The sequence below is a fragment of the Poeciliopsis prolifica genome, unplaced genomic scaffold (assembly GCF_027474105.1).
Source record: "Poeciliopsis prolifica strain line A6 unplaced genomic scaffold, Auburn_PproV2 SCAFFOLD036, whole genome shotgun sequence".
In the NCBI taxonomy this organism is placed as follows: Eukaryota; Metazoa; Chordata; class Actinopteri; order Cyprinodontiformes; family Poeciliidae; genus Poeciliopsis; species Poeciliopsis prolifica.
Window position 1 is genome coordinate 6,047,662 of NW_026562411.1, and position 20,819 is coordinate 6,068,480.

The 20,819-nt window shown below is 36.7% G+C and overlaps 1 protein-coding gene across 4 annotated transcripts in view; it reads right to left on the minus strand.

Moving 5' to 3' along the window:
- Nucleotides 1-20,819, minus strand: part of LOC129374401 (partitioning defective 3 homolog B-like) — a 196,678-nt gene that overhangs the window by 148,737 nt on the left and 27,122 nt on the right. For 3 of the 4 annotated variants that reach the window (XM_055052799.1, XM_055052798.1, XM_055052800.1), the window contains exons 3-4: nt 6,690-6,843; nt 1,996-2,090 (exon numbers count right to left, since the gene is read on the minus strand). In XM_055052799.1, coding sequence (XP_054908774.1) covers nt 1,996-2,090; nt 6,690-6,843 — 249 coding nt within the window. Of the gene's footprint in view, nt 1-1,995; nt 2,091-6,689; nt 6,844-7,106; nt 7,226-20,819 lie in introns of those variants that run through there. The other variant, XM_055052801.1, reaches the window with a different exon arrangement.

A 20,819-nucleotide genomic window follows, 5' to 3' on the forward strand; every position in this document is an offset into this window, starting at 1 on the left:
ATTCCCTAAACAAAATGAACCTTGCAAACATATCATTCTAAGGGGAATACAGACTTATTAAGAAAGGATGTTTGTCCAGTAAGGAGTCTCGAGGGGAGAAGGCCCATCACTCAACAGTTCAATTATGCATCGAGTTAATTTAAGCGGTGAACTTGAGGGATCTTCTTTGTTCAACAACAAAGAGGAATAAGAAACAGTGACACCATCAACAGGCACCAAAACTACATCTCTAACCAGCTAGAAGCCTGTGTCTAATTGGCTATTTTATTCTACAAGGTAGATAGGTATACATGTCAAGAAAATTAAGACATTCTGAGTACAATATAACTAATTACTATATAAAACTAACTAATGTACATAATATGAAACGTTTCGGTTTAAATTCTTTGAGGACCTTCAGAATTATGTCGATTCAAGAAGCTGGTGTTTTAGATGGGGTCATTTACTTAAGACCACAATTTCGAATCGGCACTTTATAAAAAATAAAGTGAACTTAACTGAATGTTGTCTCTGTTCAGTTTTGTACTTAAGACAACATGGCCAGATAAAAAGACATCTTGCACTTCACTAGCATTGAAAGTAGAGAAGTGAAACTGAGCTCAGCAGTAGTAAGGGAGGAGCAGATGAAGCTAACAAAAACTGTGACCTTTGACTTTTAGGAAATTTAGAGATGGCCTCAAAAGATAGAAGGGGGGCAAACTCTTGAGAGTCATCCATCTTCATTAATGGAGCCTGATGTGGCAAAATGTGTCTGAGAAGCAAGGAGGGGAAACGAGAGTCATAATTTACCCCCTTCTCTTTAACCACATGTATCCTCACATATTTCACTGAAAGGGAAACTGCTGACCTGCATCATTGAACCACTTGAGGATTGAAATTCTGTTGCCTGTCTGGACCATTGATTCAGCGGTACACAACCTGCTAGGTTAGGTTTAATATATCTGTGTTTTTAATTTATTCTTAACTCCACTGGACAGGAATTAATCACCACTTGCAAGATTTTAAACGTAAAAGACTCCAAAAACAACTTCATTCAAGAAAAAGAAAAAAGGAGTGTTGCAAATTTTGAAACTGAGAACAAGAATGCTTTTCAAGTAAAAGGGCAAGAGGTCACTAAAATCAAAGTGTTTATCCCCTTGAGAATCTTAATGTGCTTAGCATATTTAATGACAATCTGGCTATTAGATTACAAAAGCACTGGAGAGAGTTCATAGTGATAATATATCAAAGTAAATCAATATCTCCAAAAATCTAAGAGAAACAGAAAAAAATATGAGAAGTTTAATCCTGAAATGATTGGTTGAAAGACTAATTGAAAGAGACTGCATATTGTTTGTGGAAGCCAAAGTAGGATAGCTCAAATAGTTAAATTGTTAGAATTATAAACAAAAATCAGATGAGAGTTGTCAACCACTTTGAAGACTTCATGAAAGGTGCTTCGATGTGACAACTGTCTCCAGCAGGTAAGCAAACTATTCCTGATAACTTCATAAAATTTAATTTAGGAAAAAAAAAACTATCCCTATAAAAATTATCTGAACTTCTACATATTAAGGAAGGAATAACCAACAGTCCACATGAATGCAAAGAAAGCAAACAATCATAGATTAGCTCTGAATTCAGTCTGCTTACCCTATTCAGTCTGCTAACCCTATCTCGGACCCAAGCTTTGGGAAACAGGGCTGAATGTGTTGATCAGTGATTATTGGAAGTGCTGAGGATTCTGAAGTTATTTTGCATCTTATTACATAGAACAAGAGTTTTCTGTTTCCAATTTTACTACCCTATAAAATTGGGTACAGACAAAACACTTATCACCCATTTCCACGCACTCATGTGCAAATAATTGCACATTGGCTTGTGTTAATTAGACTCTCCAACATGTCTTCTAGGTTTCTTATTAATGCAAACAAATTTAATTTATTTATTATGCATGTAAATACTTTTAAGCTTGTTGATATTTTCTTTATTATTACCACAACTTCTGAGTCTTACCATCACAGTGCTATCTTCATTGTAGGAGGGTTCAGTCTCTGTTGTTTGGGGGTTGAGGGCTGAGTCACTGCTGCTCCTCACCAGCAAGGGTGTGTCTGAAAATAAATAAAACACACAAAGATATATATATATATGTCGTATATTTATTTGATGTACGTAAACTTCAGGTTTCAACTTTAAAATGAAATTAGATCCAACTAATTTATTCTCACAACCACAGAAAAAATACAGTCTGGCTCAAAAATAGGCCAACAAGATGTTGCACTAAATTGCCATTTTATCAGTGATGTGTCTCGCCTAACTTTTTGTTTAAAACAAAAACATCCAAAGTGCTACAGCATCTTAATCAACTTAACAGCCAGCCAAATATGTGTATGTATGTCCACATGTATAAGTAACATACAAATCCCACAACCTCACACTGAATGTTCTGACAGCAAATGCTGCAGAGGTGACAATGTGCGGGAAGTGTGAGAAGTTAATGTATTATCTGCTCACATCCCATCGGTGAACACACTGTTGTTCATGCATCCAAATGGCCAATAAGTGGCTGATTTGTAGATTTGTGTGTGCAAGTAGGTAACAGATGATAATGGCTCTTTTCTTCACATCTCATCGGCCCTCTGCATAAAATCATCATTTACCAAAAACTGATAAATGGAACACACCGCGCTGCCGCTTGTGCTGCTGATGGGGCTTTGGGGGAAGAGTGAAAACGAGAGGAAAGTCAACACTGCAGAAAGCTAAGCAAATAAATAAGATTTAATATGCTGTGGTTTTTACTATGATGCGTGCGGTACACTCTAAAGATTCACCATTCCCACTCATAGGGACCATCAATCTGTACATATACATTAAGAACACTGTCATGTACTCGCCTAAAGCTCAATTGGGAATATAATGGCATAGGTGGTAGCGTGGGTGGAGGGAACTCTACACTGTTAAAGTACTCTGAAGACATACCGAATGATATTTGTAGGGTCATATATTGATTGTCACAAATGGACCCATGGTGCTCTTAAGAACTACTGGGGAATATGGATTACATCCAACCTCTAATCAATTCATCTCCTCAAAGGAAGACAGTTACAGGGAGATGGTTTGATGGCCAAGATAAAAGGTAAAAATGAAAGAGTTATTTCAGACAGACTAGTAATTTTTGCTGAATGACATGCACAATGCTTCAGTAAAGTGTTCATACGCTTAGAACTTCAACTCCTTTTGTGAGTTTCAGTCTACAGATGTCAATGCATCTTAATTTAATTGGCCAAAACACTTGTTTTTCAAATTATTTTTTAAAGGCAAACATTTTAAATGTGCTCATATTTTTATTGGACTGCCCTGAATCAATACTTTGCTGAACCACCTTTGTTGCAGTTACAGTGGACCCCCCATATTCCTAGGAGTTAGAGACCACAACCACCCATGAATAGCTGAAATCTGTGAACACTTGAGACCCCCTCTAAAGACACTCACTATTGCCTATTTTAATTGTTCAAAAACAACATGACTCAATAAGCAGTGACACAACGGAAAACATCTTTGCACTTCTACAGAAGCTAACTTCCAAAGTATTCCTTATTTCCGCTCATGGGGCTACTGCCAATCAGCGCAAAAAAAAAATTTAAAAAAAATTAAAGAGACTCCTGGATTGGCAGCTCTGCAAAAACCAGCTAATAGTTTGTCAAGTACTATCGCACCTCGGTATTGCGTCGTCCCAAACGTCATTTTGTTTAAAATGTCTTTTTTTTTATCTTCATCAATCAAACCAGCAATCTTGGATATGAAGTACAACCCCTCTTTCTATTGATATTTATGGATGTAATAGTCCACAAACTGGAAACTAAACCATTTTTTTTTTATGTTTAAGGCTGATTAATGTTTTAGTAAGAAACAATATGTTAAAATGACACAAATTAAATACCTGCAATTAAAACATAGCTGTTTTGCAAGCTTGCAGAGGTTTGGTCTATGCAAACCTGGTTGTTTATGTCACTCCCTTTAATTTATAACTAATTTATGTTGCAGTATGTTATGATGGCAAAGAGGCCTCATAAGGAGCCACCACCATGAAGAGCCATTTTCTGCAGTTTAAACTGTTGTACTAATTTCGATTTTTGTTCGATTGTTGGTTTTTGATTTCCCTTTTGGTTCCACAACTCCAACACCTTGTCATGAAAACACACATGCCAAATGATGCGGGTGAATTGACTTGTTTGATCTGAAAGGACAAAGTGATCCATAATGGTGGATTCATGGTTGCATGTTAACAGCAGAAGTGTGATTTCAAAAGGGCTTTAAATCTTCTGCAACCAATTGCTGAATAGTGGCAGATTTTCTCTTTAGAAATATCCACTTTTTAAAGGCTAAACTTCAGTGAGTATTGTACATCCAAGACAATAGTATCAAAGGTATTTCTGGGCATGTTAACACCAGTACTTTCCTACAGAGAATCACATGGGTGGGGGGGAGATGAAGATGAGAAATGGCAAAGATTGGAAAAAACACTGTGAGACTGTCAGAAGGAGAAATGATGAGCAGCAGACAACAAGCTGCTGAAGACGAAAAGGAAGAGTCAACTTGGATTGAAATTCAAAACAACAGACAGTTACACAGGCCTAATCCCAATCTCCTTTACACGATCATCGTGACATTCTCCAGACTTCTATTACCTTCAATCTTACCGCTAATCTTTGCTGACAGGTGACTGTACTGGACTAAACTAAACTTCCCATCCCAGCAGTATGGAAAACCCAGCAAGGGTCCCTGTTTTGATTTAAGACAGGGATCTCACACTCCAGTCCTCCAGGGTTGCTGTCCTGCAGTTTTTAGATGTGCAACAGGTACAAAACACTGGAATGAAACAGCTTAATTATCTCCTCCTTGTGTAGATCAGTTCTCCAGAGTCTTGCTAATGACCTAATTATTCCATTCAGATGTGGTGCAGCAGAGGCACATCTAAAAGTTGCAGGACACCGGCCCTTGAGGACTGGAGTTTGACTCCTTGATTTCAGACGTTTGTACTTTAGTATTATAAACTTTAAGTTTCAATGAAACTTTACCTTTCAAAGTAGAGTTTTTTTGTTTAAAAAAAAACAAAAAAAAAACATAAAAATACAATATATTTAAATTTAACAGAAAACGGATGATAATTGATCAACTCTAAAAAGAAAATAGATTCATCCAGTCTATATGATGAAGGACAAAAAATAATTACCCCACTGATGGAATGCAGCTTATGAATAAATGTTTAAGTGAAATAATTTGCTTTGGCTGGATGTAAGAATACAAAGTTTATTCAAATCTGAATGACAACTTTAAGCCCCCTTCACAACCACATATGCAATAACTCTAGTGAACAAGCACTTGACTTGAAAAAATACAGAGGACTGTGAAGAAGAGACGGAGAAAACCAAACGGAGACAGACGCAGTGAGAGAATAAAGGTCATGCAGAAGAGTCTGGTTCAGGTAACACTGAGCAGACACAAACACCGGTTTTTGGCCTGCAGTCTGACAGAACACACGCACTTCCTGGCTTCCTCTCCTCATCTAACTTTCTTTGGCCCGCATTTCAATGACACCGCTTCCAACATTCTAGCCTCTGCCATCTTGCCTTCATTAATGTCCCACCCATCACATCCTGACCTTTGACTGTGCTGGAATTCAAAGTTAACAGTATTTTTCCAGTGTATCAAAAACAAAAGGCTCTAATATTATGCTTGTAGCCTTGCAAAAGAAGGTTATACTGCAACCTTCAACTGAAATGTTTGTGGGGTTTTTTCTTTGTTTTTACAGTACCACCAAAGCTCAGCCAAGCAAACAATGTTAAACATTTTACATAAAAAAAAAAATCTAATTCTCAGGTAGATCTTAGTAAGATTACAAAAAATCTTACAAAGCGCATAACATATCAGTTGTATTTCTCTAATGTTCTTTCTAAATTTATTTCTCAAGAAGTGAAAAAAGTGTTCACAATCAAAGAAACAAATGACGAAGATTTAGGAAGGATTAAAATTATGGTATCAAGTTAAAATCTACTTTTTAACTCTTCCACAATTTTACCACAACACTGAAGAGAAGTGTAACACACATAAAAAAAACTTGCAAAAGCACACACATGGTCAGTTTAACCCCACTGGACTGCGCAGAAACAAACAAAAAACCTTGTGGGATCAAAATGACAGCATCTCTTCAGACTGCAGGAGAAATAACTAAAATATTTTAGATTTTGAGGTTCTCTAAACTCCTAAATCAGTTGGTATATCTTTATTTTACTTTGTCTTTTCCCAACATAGCATTTTTTCTTTCATACATTTTTAACTTATGTGTAATTCTTTTTTTGTTTTGTTTTATTTGTCTAATCGCCTTGTGACTGACCATATTTTACCTTCCTTTCATCCTATCTCATCTGGTTGTAAATATCTAAACTTATATCATCTGTGGTGTGGAAAATATTTGAATGTGTTGCAAAATGTTGATTTCACATGTTTGGCCAATGATTAAGAGCTGCTACAGCTGTTGTTGAGATGCTATAACAAATGGTAAAAGAGCATATCTAGGTCTGTAGAAACAAAATACTGTATAGCTAGAGTTTTAACTCTTGGTAACTTGTGATAATGTATAACTTGTTTTTTATGCCACTTTAGGAAATTGTGGTGCTCAATACGGGTCATTACAGTGAAAACAAACTTACTAGATTTGAGGGCTGAAGAATTGACTTCAATCTCTCCTCCTGTGATTGGCTGGAAAACAGAAAGTTCAGCTTGGTGGAGGTCAGGGCTCGGGGTCAGGCTCGTGTCAGCCACACCTCTCTGCTGGGCTTCCTGCTCCTCATACACCGCCATCAGCTATAAAAACATATATAGAAACAGCAGATTATTATGAAACTGCCTCACTCAGAATGTTACGCACTTTAGCGCAAAACTCCATTTCCATATCTGGTTTCTAAACAAAAGATTCAAGGAAAACTAGTTTACAACGATGGGTATTTTTATCTTAAGGCACAAGCAAACACCAAAATTGTCTTTACTGGTCTAAATTTGCAATGAATTTATAAATGTCAGGATAATAAACAACCTTAACACGAACAGACAAACAACTTCCGTGTTACCTTCTGGATGAGGACGCTATAGAGGACATCTAAGGAGCCCAGCATTATTGTGATAATGTGCACCTGGTCCTAACTAGCAACTATCTCCATTGATGCACCTTTTGCACATGTGCAGAAGCCTGCTTGCTCTTCACCATGTTATATAGTGGAATCCCTGTCTATTGAGTCTGCGTTTAGCCTAACATAGCAGAGGCTGTCACCACAGTGTTCGAGGGGCCTCCATGCTAGTGCTGAATAGAACTGTCTGGGCATGTATAAGTGCGTATAGCTACATTTGTGTGGTGTGTCTATAGTCACCAAGTATAAAGAGAGGCGAGTTTGCCAGCAGAGCCAGAGGTTTCCTGCTGCACCGAGATGTGTGAAAAATACTCTTCTGCATTCATTCTGTCCCCTGGCTATTTATGCTTCTAACTTTGTCCTCACATAGCACAATCTACAACTTGTATTGATTAGGCCACTATGCGTACAACAGATCTACCCTTCCTGTTCAGCACAGCCTCACGAGGCAGAGAGCAGAATAGTATCGAGTTACACAATATCGCACCTTTCTCGCCATGTTCTCATCCATATCTCACCAGTTATTCTCTCAGACTCTCACACATCCATGTTCTGTCACCCTCCCCACTTCCATCTGTCTAACACAGATTCATCTCATTGTGCTCTTCCATGTCTCCTCTTATAACAAACCGCCTCTGACATTTTTTCTGGGCTTTCTTTCTTTCTTTAAAGCTTGCATTTCTTTCAAATCACCTTTCCATCTTTAAACCAGGTCCTCTTTTGTTAATACTCCATTTATTCCCCCCTGCTCTTTTCTTGTATTATTATCACACGTCTCTGTCACATTCACTCTTGGAATATGAAATCTTGCTTTGATTATGTAACTCAAGTGAGCTACATTTGATAAGGATTAGTTATCCTCATCCTGCCTTATATGACAGGCTTCCTCAGTGAAAGCTGTGAATAGTTTTACTGTTATCCAGAAGAAAGGCACAAAAACGGCAGCCACTCGTCACAGAAACAAACAGGGGACTCATGGGGACAGAAAAACATGTTTCCCATAACAAGTTAAAAGGGATTGACTTAAATCATCTTTAAGTGTGGTGTACATTTGCATTTAATAATTTAAATGCTCAGAAGATGTTGCTCTGATCTGATCTGATGAGATCAAGACTGAACTTTTAGGATTATTGGAAAAACTGCGTGTGGCAGAAAGCAAACTCTCCGTGAACACACCTTCTCCTCGGTGAAGCACATTGGTGGCAGAATCATTTTGTCAGCATGTTTTTGTTCAAATGGAATGTGGAAGCTGGTCAGAGTTGATGGTAAGATTAATGGAGAAAAAAAAAAGCAATACTGAAAACAACCTAATACTTAATACCTGAAAGTGGGATGAGGTTTCATTTTCACCCTGGACAAGAACCCTAATCAAATAGCAAGACCTACAATGAAATTGCCCAGAGGCAAAGAAAATTCATGGCATCTAATGAACCAGACAAATTCAATTCAGACAAGTTAACTGAGCCTGAACCATTTAGCAAATAATAATTAGAAGGGAAAATAAGTTCTAAATGTGTAAAGGTGGAACCCAAGTCCAGTATTTACAGATTCACCTTATATTTTCAAATTATTGAAACATATCTAAGAAATAAAAAAATATTGACTCGCTATTGGCTAATGTTTGCAAAGCAGTCAACCCACAAGCATCAGTCATTTTGCTTGGGGTTAACTGGCTGTATCCCAAATGGCAGCCAATTAGAAATAAGGAAGACTGTAGGCATTCGCTTCTGCAGTAGTACCAAGATGGTATCCACTGTGTGTATTGATTTATATTAAGTCACATTAAAGAGTTCAATCATAACTTCAGGCAATATGTTATATTCCCTGATATTAGATTAAATAAACTAATAAAAATTATCTTTTTTTGAGATTTTTTTGAGACTTGTGTCTACGTCAAACAGACAAGGGATACATAAAATAATTTTTATTATTAAATATAACATTCTTAAATGAATAATGCCAGTTAAAAAGAACACAAAAAGACAAAATAATACAAGGGGATTTTAGAGATAAACCACAGAAAGGAACAAATGTGTGAAAATGTCCAGGCAAACCTGAAAGGGCACCAAGTCTGTAATAAAGCAGTGATGATAAGAAAGGGTAGACAATCAGATGAGATGGGACAGAGTTTTGCCTTTGTTCTGTTCAACAGGACTCAAAGACCTGCCACACAAAGCGACATTGCAACTTCAGCACATGGGGAAGATTAGGCTGTGAGACAAAAAATGGAACACTGCAAAAAATCAAAGCAAAAAAGGAGAGAAAGAAATGATAAAAGATCATGTAAGAGACAGGGACTGAGGAAGAATTATAATGACAATAATGAAGGAGAGTGACAGATAGGCTGTACTGTAAAACCCTTTGCAATGTCAGACAGTTAGGGCAAAAAAGCTAGGCTAAAAGTAAAAAAAAGGTTGTCTGAGTGTCACTGTGTCAAGAGCTGGAGTGGTGATGTGCCCATTTTCTACAAAATCAAACGTGACATACTGTCCCTTTTGTCTCTTTTCCTCTCTGCAATGTAGCATACAAAGCTTTGCAGATATTTGCTTCAGTAGCTCATTACAGCATTTTAAGAAAGACAAAACATATTCAACCTTTTTTATCTCCTACAATGACATTATATTTATATGTAATGCAGTCATAAATTGGTTGAGGTCTCTTGGATATATGAAAGCCAGATCAGATGGTTAACACATGCGCTCATCTGACCAAAAACTAATGGACCTATGCCTGCCTGAAAGCTCACACTTTCATTATGAGGTGATAAAGCAGTGTGACATCATCTGAGAGGGTTAACAGATAATGTCACAGTGCAGTGGATCATGTTACCTCACAAAAGGAGTATCTTGGGTTGTGCTCTAAACTTAACCTCTAGAAAAGGAGAAGATGTCTGAAGTGAGATCACCCTTCCCAGAAATAATTCAAAATTTGAGAAACAAACAGTTAAGTTGTAAGCGGAACAGTGTATTTTAGAAAAAAAAATTGCTTAGACTAGATGTAGGCTAAGAGACTCACTGGTATTTTGGTCGAAAGGTCCATTTTTACTGGCTTTTGCAATAACTTCGTGGTTCCACTAAGTTGTTTTAAACCAAGTTTAACCTTCCCCTCGGCGAATCTGTCAACAAGCACGAGCATTGCTGACTCAAAGATGAAGAGCTCTGTGAAAATCTGCTATTTTCCTCCTTCTCTTCCCCAATTTCAGCGTTCCGTTAAATCAAAATTTTACTTTGATCATGCTGCTGACAAGCTGATGCAGAAATCCCTTTATCAACTTGTTAGCCTCAACACTTAGAGATTTAGGCATTGGGAAGACTATCAGACAAGGCATCTGTGTGCATTGAGTTCGACATGGGATGCTACTCAGAAATGTTTTAATTTTTGATCATTACAATAAACTGTAATGATCAATGTGTTGGATTTTTGCATGTACATTTTTAAACTTTGTCTCTCTACAGAACAATTTACTTAATTTATAGTATGTACTGTAAAAAAATAAACACTCAACTTTCCAGAAATATGTATAAAAACAGCACTAAGCAAGCTTCCTTAGTCATGGCCGTCTGTAGCTTACCTTCTTGTGGACTGAGTCAAAGACTCCTGCTGGACATCTGTCAAGGCCCCATGTCCAGATAGCCCATTACAAGGCCGGAAAAAATAACATTCCTGCTTTAAAGTTCCATTCCTGTTGTATTACTTTTATTAATTTAGTTCTGGTGTTTTTAAACCCGGATTAAAACAGTAACATCAATCTTTTTCATCAAAAGAAATACTACTTTAGGCTGGATACACTTTTAAACAAGTGGCAGATAAGAGATTCATCAAGTTGGCTCCTGTTCTTTACATAAAACAAAAGCACCATGTAAAGTTAAAGATTTGAGTACAACCACTTACATTACCATCTTTTTTTCACATAAAGTGCTTTTCATTTAGGTCGATTATGACTTGATTGATTACTTGAATCAGGATCAATAAAATATTACAAAGGGATCCATTCACTGAGCTTCAAGGCAGCCCATAATTGCTCTCTCACACATACACACAAACCCACACAGACTAAACAATCTTTAATTAAATATGCTTAAGCTATCTGCACACCACTGACCTTTGATTTCCACTCAGGACCACTTACCGTAAAAAAACCTATGGCATTCAAGAGGGTGTGCGTGTATGTGTGTGCTTGAGTACTTCGGCATCTTATGGAGTCAGCAATATCCTTGGCAGTGACCACTTCATCACCATAGATTTAACATCCTCGCTGCACATGACAACCCTTCTCCAAAGAAGCAGGAATATGCATGCATTGAGAGAACCTGCTATTTTTTAAACCAGGCAGCAACTTTTACTGCTTCCTTTCAGTGGAAAAATAAGGAAAAAAAGAATCAGAAAAACACACATTTTAAGTCACTATTGCAAATATGTTAATTTTCTGCCATCTGTGCTATCTCAGCTGTCCATTGTACTTCTGATAAAAATTACACAAAATTAGAAGAAAAACAACAGCGCTATAAATAAATTCTGATAATCTGAATATAACGAGTTGAAGACAGCAAATGCTTGTTTCGGGTCTAACACCGCAGAGGCTTCTCCTGTGATGCAACTGTTCCTCATAAGAAAGAAATCAAGTCTGATCACTCAGGAACACACACATACACGCACACAAATGACACAGGATGGGCAGACAGCACCACCTAGCCCGACACAACAGAAACTGCATCTGAAGTGTATCACATAGACACTGCGACCCCACCCCCAACACAAAAGCACATTTCTGCCTTTTATGGTTAATATAAGTCATCTATCTGTTTCCTATTAGGCAACATGAACTGTTCTGAAGCAAGAAAAATTGTAAATTGAAATATTCTACTGACGGCCCCCATCAAGAATCTTTTTAAAAGAAATAAGCTGTTTTCACAGACCCACTCAGCTCTTTCTATCAGGAATTTTATTATAAGTTTAAGAATGTTTGATTTGTTACATGGTTGAACTGTCTAACACCCACCACAAAAGTTACAAGTAGCATGTAAATCTGAGGTTATTTCAGCATGAAACTCTCTAATATTAGCATGAGGAATACTACTTTTAATGTTATCCATACTTCTGTGTGATGACCATAAAAATAACTGCAGATCACAAAGAGAATATGAATGAGCCCTGAGGCAGGTGAGTTATTCTACATGAGGCAATAAGATGCCCTCTTTGTGTTTCATCAGCAGATATTCCTTCTTAGCCCCATTTTTTCCCCTCTGGCTTCACTTTGCCTTTTCTTTTTTGCTTCCCATCATTTCCCTTCTTGCCTCTTTTCATCTCCGGTTCTCCAAATCATTATCTTCCTTCCTTTGGCTTTCTTTTCAGCCCCTGATACTGTTTCTCCATTTGCCATTTCTAAACTTCACAGCAGCTTCTCTGGTCAACTGTTCCCATCTCTCAAAAGTCCTAAACATCTTCAATAACAAAAATATAAACTTTTCAAATAGGGATGTCAATATATTGGCTTTAACATCAGTATTGGCCAATGTTAAGTCATTTTTTGACACATAGGTATTGATCCAATAAGTAAAAATGTGCCAATATTGAAAATTAATATTTATTCAGTATTGTTGTTTTCTTACCTGTTTTGGGAGAGACAACGGATGGGTTGGTTATGTGGCCATTCACAGTATCAAAAAAAATAAAAATAAAAAATCAGAAAAATATATATAACATGGGTAAATATCAGCCATAACAGCAATACTATCATTGCATATCAGCCCAAATTGTCACGTCGGTGCATCCTTATTTCCATGTGAGTAGGAACTCTCTTGCTATCTCTGTCCTTTTTGCCCATTCTTTAAAGGATGAATACAATAGTTCTCTATTTTTAAATATATAACCTGCAAAAAGACAATGATTGAATGATGGATGGACAGACGGCAATGAAATTGATGACAGGTGACAGGATGAATAAGCACAACCTTTGGATGACTTTTAGAAATAGATATTTCTCCATATTTATGCCGACCTGGACAATTGATCATTTTAAAAATATTTTTTATTCCTGTTCTCCAGACAAAGTTTCAGTCCTGCCTGACAAATCAGCTAATGTAAATCCTTGTGTTAAAGCACTTTGCTCCATTAGTTAAACCACAAAGCAACAAAGAGCTTATTGATTAGGACATGAATCTGATACACTCTCTCTCACTCTCTCAAACTCGATATTCTATTTAATCTGACACAGTTATTTTATACTGTTTAACTTCCAGTCCTGCTTAGTCTGTTCTCTTGTATTGTTCAAAACATTTCAATTAAGAAAATGAAATACAGCATGTTAAACTTCTGATTTATATTTGATTACTAAATGGAAAATAACATTTCGAGTCCCCACATTCTGCACGTCATTAAGACCTTTATAAAATTGCTACAATGGAAGACAGGGACAAAAATATCTACACACAGACACAGAAACCATCTGAGGATCACATCATCGATTGGTCATTTCTGAAATCAATAATTGGGATGGTGTTGTCTGTGTATGAAGCATATGAATGAATGAAATTCACCTGCTCAGCAGTTTCAAGTCTGCATTGGAGCATGTCTGCATAGCTTTGTCTGACTGTGTTCACTCACCCCTTTATTGATCTCCAGTCACCTTAACTCTCTCTAGAGCATGAGAAATCCAGACAAAACAGACAGGAAGAAAAAGATGAATGGGCAACAGAAAGGAAGTGAAGAATGAGAAACACAGACATAAAGCAATGACAGTCAGCTTACTTAGACCACCATTGAAATACATTCAGGCAGACCACATACAGTGACTTACACTTGCATAAAATATATTAGCTTCTATTCAGGAAACCAGCATCCCTCACACAACCAAAGTATGTCACTTTCCAATTGCTCAGTCTTGCCAACATGTTTATATGTATATATTCCTGATTGCAGGAACATGTACATACTGTGTCCTCACATATAGCATGCATTTATGTTGGTGTATATTTGACTGTCCATTACTATCTCCCCGAGCCTCTGAGTAGGCCACACTTGACCATATGGAAGAGCATTATGGAGACGCAGTAGCACAGATGGACACAGTCTGTCCATATTCTCAAAGATGTACAGCTAACAGGCTAGATGACAGCACTCATTACCAGCAGAGCCTCCAACAAGAGAAAACCGCAGAGGAAAAAACAGAATATAAGGAGCAAAACTGGCACAGTTACATACAGTTTAAATCACAGATAATGACTGGTTTCATATTAAGGCTGATTGATGTCTGCAAGTAAAAGACAAAGTTTTGTACCAGTGTAAATATGTAGTAGACTATATATCTATTTATTTGTACTTTCATAAAGAACATTTTAAACTAAATACATCTTTACCTCCAGCAAGCTCCTACTGATTCTTTTTTTTCTTTTTTTGAGGAAATTAATTCAATGGGAAGAAAAGTCAAACATTCAGAAATAGTGGTTTTTAATGCAATAAAATCCCCAATTATTTCCTCAATATTTCTCAAAGTACATTTATTTTGCCAAGCGATATTGTGTTGCATTCAGAATGTGACTGCATCAGATGACATGATTATGATTAGATAGAGGGATGGACAGACAGACACTTTATTCATCCCCTCAGGGAAATTCAGATCCCCAGTAGTCCAAAAAGTGCAATAAAAAACACAATAAGAAAAGCAACAGTCTAAATAAACAAGGGGTATTGCACTAAAAAGGTTATAAAGCATTATTGCAGTACTATAGGAAACAAATGACAGCCCAATTCATGAGCTTCTTTCCTTAGCCAAGGTGTTGTGCATCCTAATGGCAAAGTGGACAAAAGATCTACTGAGCCTCTAAGGCCTGAGAGGCTGACATTTCTGTTACATTATTACATCACATTTTTGTGACACTATAATCTGTATGACAATCACATGTCTTACAGATATTGTGCAGACCCATTTTTATTTTTACTTTTTCTACACTAAAGGACTATTTAATAGTCTTTCAAAGAGTCTGACTGGATTTTATTTTCTCTTGTTCAAAATCTGAAACACCAGGACTTGACCAAACTAAACAAAGATGATGCTTTAACAGAGAATGTAACAATTACAAGATGTCTGAGTGAGAAAAAAGGGAACTGTTTTGATGTTCTGCTGGCATCAGGACTCCTATATCATTGAAATGCAAAGGAAAAAAGAAAAAAATCAACCCACCAAACCCTGGGCTTGTTTAATGTACACTGATTACAGATTCTTCCTTAAACACATTGCTAAAATCTCTTGTCTTGTATCATCTCTTCCACTAACCAAACTGCACCATTACATTCTTATAAATTATTTAGTAATGTTTAATTTACCCTAGCCACTCTCCAATCTGGGATGGATGAGAGAATTGGCTATGTTTAAGATTTTTGTTGATTGAAGTCAGAAAATGGTAACTCAACCACATTGCTACCCAGACAAGAATTACTTTGTGGCTTAATTTAACCTTAGCTTTTATTTCTACTTTTCTTTTTTTGCACATTCTGACTGGTTACCTGAAATGTTATTGATTTATTGACATTATGACACGTTTCAGAGCTTTCTGAGCAATCAGTGTTCACTTCTGTTACATTGGTGGAATCTACAAAACTTAATTCCCCTGCACCTTATTCACCTAGCTTTCTTTCCCTTGATTCCTTCAACCTCTCCCTTCTCTTCAACAACTTATCAATTTCAATTGGCTCTCCGCTTAACAATGAATGTCTGAGTGCCTTTTTAAGTCGGATTTACTGCCTGTCAGATTTGACTGATTACAGGTTACCCACACATCACAATCTCACATTTTTGCAATCATGGCTTCGAACTCATATAACCACAAAGTCCTTAGATGGATGCTATCTGAGGATTACCCAGTGAAAAGCTTAAGTAGCGACAGCTGTCAGCTGATATTACAAAATCTGAATCAGATCCCAACTCACATATGTGTTATTGCAAATGAAAACAGAAACACAGTTCATCAATGCTTAAACACATGCACTTTCTGTATTTTCACACAAGGACAAAATCAAGCCACAAATGTTTTTTTTTTCTTCTTGTGTGCACGGCAGTGCGAAGTCAACATCAAGATTGTTTGTGAAAATGCAAACAGACATTTTTAATCATCTAATTATATGTTTGTAATACCCATGTAGTGCGCAAATAATGTGGTAATGTAGCACCAAATCTTTTTAAGCATTTACTGCAGACAAATAAATTAGGTCAGAAGTGTTTCTTTTAGGTGGATGGAATAGTTTGAATTTTCAAAATGTCAAACTTATGCATTTATATTCTGTCCTCTTTTTATGGATGACCCAAAATAAGACCCAGTGTCCACAACTGGCATCACAATTCAACCACTGAGTAAAGTCTCCACCTGTCTGCAATTAATACAGTGAACAGCCCACATTTGCCAGGGTTAGGGAACACAACTGCTCTCTAATAGCTGAAATCAGCAAGTACTTGAAACTCACTCAAAGAATGTTCATGACTGCCTATTTTATTAGTTCAAGCAACAAATATAACATAATAAACATTAATATGCATGGTGGAAACTGTCTTGGCACTACTGCAGAAGTTAATATCTATAGTGTTCTTTATCCAGCACCAAGAAAAATGAATGCCACTCATAGATTGGCTGCTTTGCAAAGACAAGATTTTCCTGCACATTGTAAGATTTGCTGAAACTTTACAAGATAAGTCAAGACAGAATGGTATAAGTGAGGAAGCATTCTCACTATCTCACTGCAACACAGCGAGATAGTGACATCTGGTCATCTGTAATGAAACCGCTTCCTTGTACCAATATTAAGACATAGCTAAGGGACAAATATAAATTGTATTGCTGTGTTGGATGGACAGATTTGAAACAGGGAAGGATTCCATCAACTATGTGAACATGCCAGAGAAACAAGCTGAGATTTGTTCTGGGGGATCATATGGGTAGGTCATCTTTCATCTGTGTAGCAGTGTCGCAATGAGCTATGCAAGCAAATGACTATGTTCAAAGATTAAATCCAGATTTGTCCTTTTAATGTCCCCCTTTAAAAGATACAGATGTTAAATTTTAGATTTTGACTGGATATAGAGAGCCAATATGATTTTTTTTTCTGAAAGTTCTGAAAGCTCAGAAAAAGTCAGTGCAAATACTTCTGACCTCTAATTAGCTTCAGATGCATTCCTCACTCTGACACTTAATCCTAGATTACATTTCTCCCACCCCTCCATCAGAATGTCTTACCACCACCTACTCAAGGTGAATGACGGAAATTATGTGATGCATACTCATAGAGCTGATGATCTCTGTGTGCATATGTGTGTCTGTGCGCATAGAGGTTAGGCAATTAAATGAGCCTGTTATCATCACTCAAACATTCAGGGACAAGTTCACTCTTTATTAAGCTCTCACTGCCCAGCACATTACTCTGTCAATGGATTTAAATCTTTCCACTAACTGCAAGTGGGTATGCGTATGTGTGCGTGTGCATGTGTGGTGACAACACATATTCTCGCAGAATAAATCTTTTTAAAACACACACACACTGTTCTCACACAGAGCTCACATGCACCACATTAAACTGGTTTACTTTCTCAAGAGGTTGACATAAGAGGTGGTCCTTCTAACATCTCTAAGATTGAGGTGAAGAGAGAGGCTCCCATCCAACACTGTGATTACATTAGCCCTGAAAACAGATCTTATCATCCTTTCACAGCACTACGAATCAAATCGATCTCGATATTAAGTGATGTGTCCATAAGTCGCAATCTTTTTCAATACAGATTACAGGCCACCAAAACACCAGAACAAAAAATCTCTAGATGAGGTTCAGATTAGCTTTCAATCTATGAGGTAGATTTTAGCAAAGGTGGAATGAGAGCACAGCTTCCAGCAGCACAACACATAATACCCTTAAAGGCTAAGGTGAAAATAACTTGGGGTATTTAATCGTTAAATCAAGAACATAATTACCCCATTTCTTCTTTGAATGTGTAACCAGAATGAGACTGTCAAATCATGAGAGGCTCAACGTAAGAGATTTAAAGATGAGATCCCAGAAAATTGACTCCTTTGTGCTTCTACAATCCCAGATGATGCAAGTTTTCTTGCTGGAAAAGAACTATTTTGAGAGCAACTTTTGATACTATGATATACTTTATAAACAAATTTTTTAACTGACTCGTATTCAAATTTTAAAAATGGCTTAAAAAATCTACTTGATATGAATTGAATTTACAAATCAAGGTTAGAGAAAGATTAGGAATCATGTCTGATGAAAAGTTACTTTAGATGAGCTTGAATTTAGTTCATTTTAAGACAATAAATCCCTGCGCCAATAGTAGCAGTAGAAGTTGTCTGAAGTTGGATCTGAATGGAACCTCAATGTACTTACATACAATTGTACTTTGCAAAAGTTGGCAACATTGGGTAAGCAATTTGGTATATTCAGAAATGTTTGTTCACTAAAAATTTTATATTTTGTAGTACTTGTGTCTATAATAAATTTGAAAAACTGTAATACAATTGCAATTGTGATTGGTTGGTTTTAACAATTGTGTTGTATGAAGTGCATTCATTTTGTTGTGAAAAATACTAAAGTTGGACTGAGACTTTGTTTGCAAAAAGGCATTTTTAAACAAAACCAGAAAGTGAAAGACAAATAAAATTTTATCAGGGCATCCCTTCGATACAATAAATGGGGTGACACAATTTTGTTTAAATATAATTTCCTAAAAAAATTGTCAATAATTATATTGATTAAACAACATTTCCTGCATTTTTCCTTTCTTTATGACTAAACAATGTCTCCACCACTTTATTTAAAGATTAGATTCTCATTAACTATTAGTTTACAAAGAACTGGGTATTAGAATCTATTCAACAATAATACTCTACCTATTGTGATATATAACACCCTGCAATGACAATTATGATTCAATATTATTGTGCAGCTATAATAGGATCAAAATCTTCAGGTAACCCAAGAAAAGTTTATGCTCCAACAGTCTGAACACCGTAAGATGCCACAGAAGGCTCTTAGAGATTTTCTCATTAAGGTAATCCATTTTAAAGAATATACCCACTCAGGCATTTATTTAATAAGTCATCATCACAATGAATCTATAATGAGGTGGACTTCATTGCACAAATTAGTCACATACACACAATTTCACATGGTGCCATCCATCCACATATTCTTGGAGGGTCCCAGGTGCAGATGTGTTTTTCTTAATTAAGAGCTAAGGACCATAAAGACTACAGGCTTTATCCTTTATTATTCTCTTCATTAACCCCTTCACTCCCCCTGCTTGTTTCATTTCAGTGTCTCTTTTAACCCTTTCTCCATTGTTTCAAATCAATGCTCCATATCCTGCTGTTAGGCAGCCACCTCATGCCCATTTCACAGACTGTTACCATTAACCCCACATTTGTCTTTATTTTACGCTCTCTTCTGAAGTTCTGTAATTACCACCCTCCCCCTATCTTGCATTTTATTCACTCTAGCAATTAACCTCTTTCTCTGTTGCAATGTCCTCTTCTCCTTTCATATGCTCTCCCAGATTGCACCTATCTATCTCCGTCTCACCCTTTAACTGTTCTTGTTCTTGTCATCTCCCTCTCACTGACTTTCAGTCTCATCCTTGCTCCAAGCAGCTTCTCTTTGTCCCACAAATGCCATTACTCAATTAACCCCCCCAGGTTCATGGTTAGGGGCAAACATATGTATCAGGGCTGAATCACATCTGTCTGTGCTTTTGACAAATGAATGGTTCACACACACATATATGCTGGCACTCCAAGGTGTGACTCAGAAATGATTGGATTCATTAGAGGAAAGGGTGAAGGAAAGCAGTACATGGCAAACGGGAAGGAAGGGGGTGACAGAACAGGGAGAAGCCAAATCATTACTAAACGCTGGTGGAAGACTTAGAACACGGAGGCCCCCAAAAAAGTAAGACAGGCAAGATACAAAGATGGGTATTACTTAGATGCATTAACAGACTGGCAGGTACTTTTAAATAAGACAGAGCGAGCGGAAAAGGAGAAAACATGAGGACAAATTGGAGACAGCTGAAAGGCAGCACAAAGAGACAGCAAAGAAAAGACAGAAATAGGGAGCACTTAAGCTTCGTTATGGCAAGTTCCCACTGTTGTTGTCCCTTTATACTGCCATAATGAGTGAGCTCTCAATGTAACAGAGAGATAATGATATATAAACCAAGTCTGGATGACCTTTAGGGAAAAAATCCATTAACTAAAAAAAAAAAAAAAAAAAAAAAAAAAAAAGTAATCAAGGCTACAATGCATTTTTCCAAATAGTTAAAGTTATTTTAATCTAAACATGGATTTCTTCTAATGGGAGATACATTTTGTTAAATTAGGTTTAGAAAATGATGGTATATTTTCTGCTCATTATTATTCATTTGTATAATCTTTCACAATTAATTTGCAATAACCTTTTACAAACATCGCTTAGTGGTACATCAAAGTTTGCACGTTTTATGCATTTTTTACAACTTTGATTTCAGAAGAAGCAAGTTATATAAATCTAGTACATGAACATTTAGAAAGCTCAAGATCTACAACTGTGGTAGAGATGGTTTTTTTGCTGAACATTGTTTTTTTTCTATTCAAACAGAGCTGGTGTCCATCTCCAGCAGTCATTGGGCAAGAG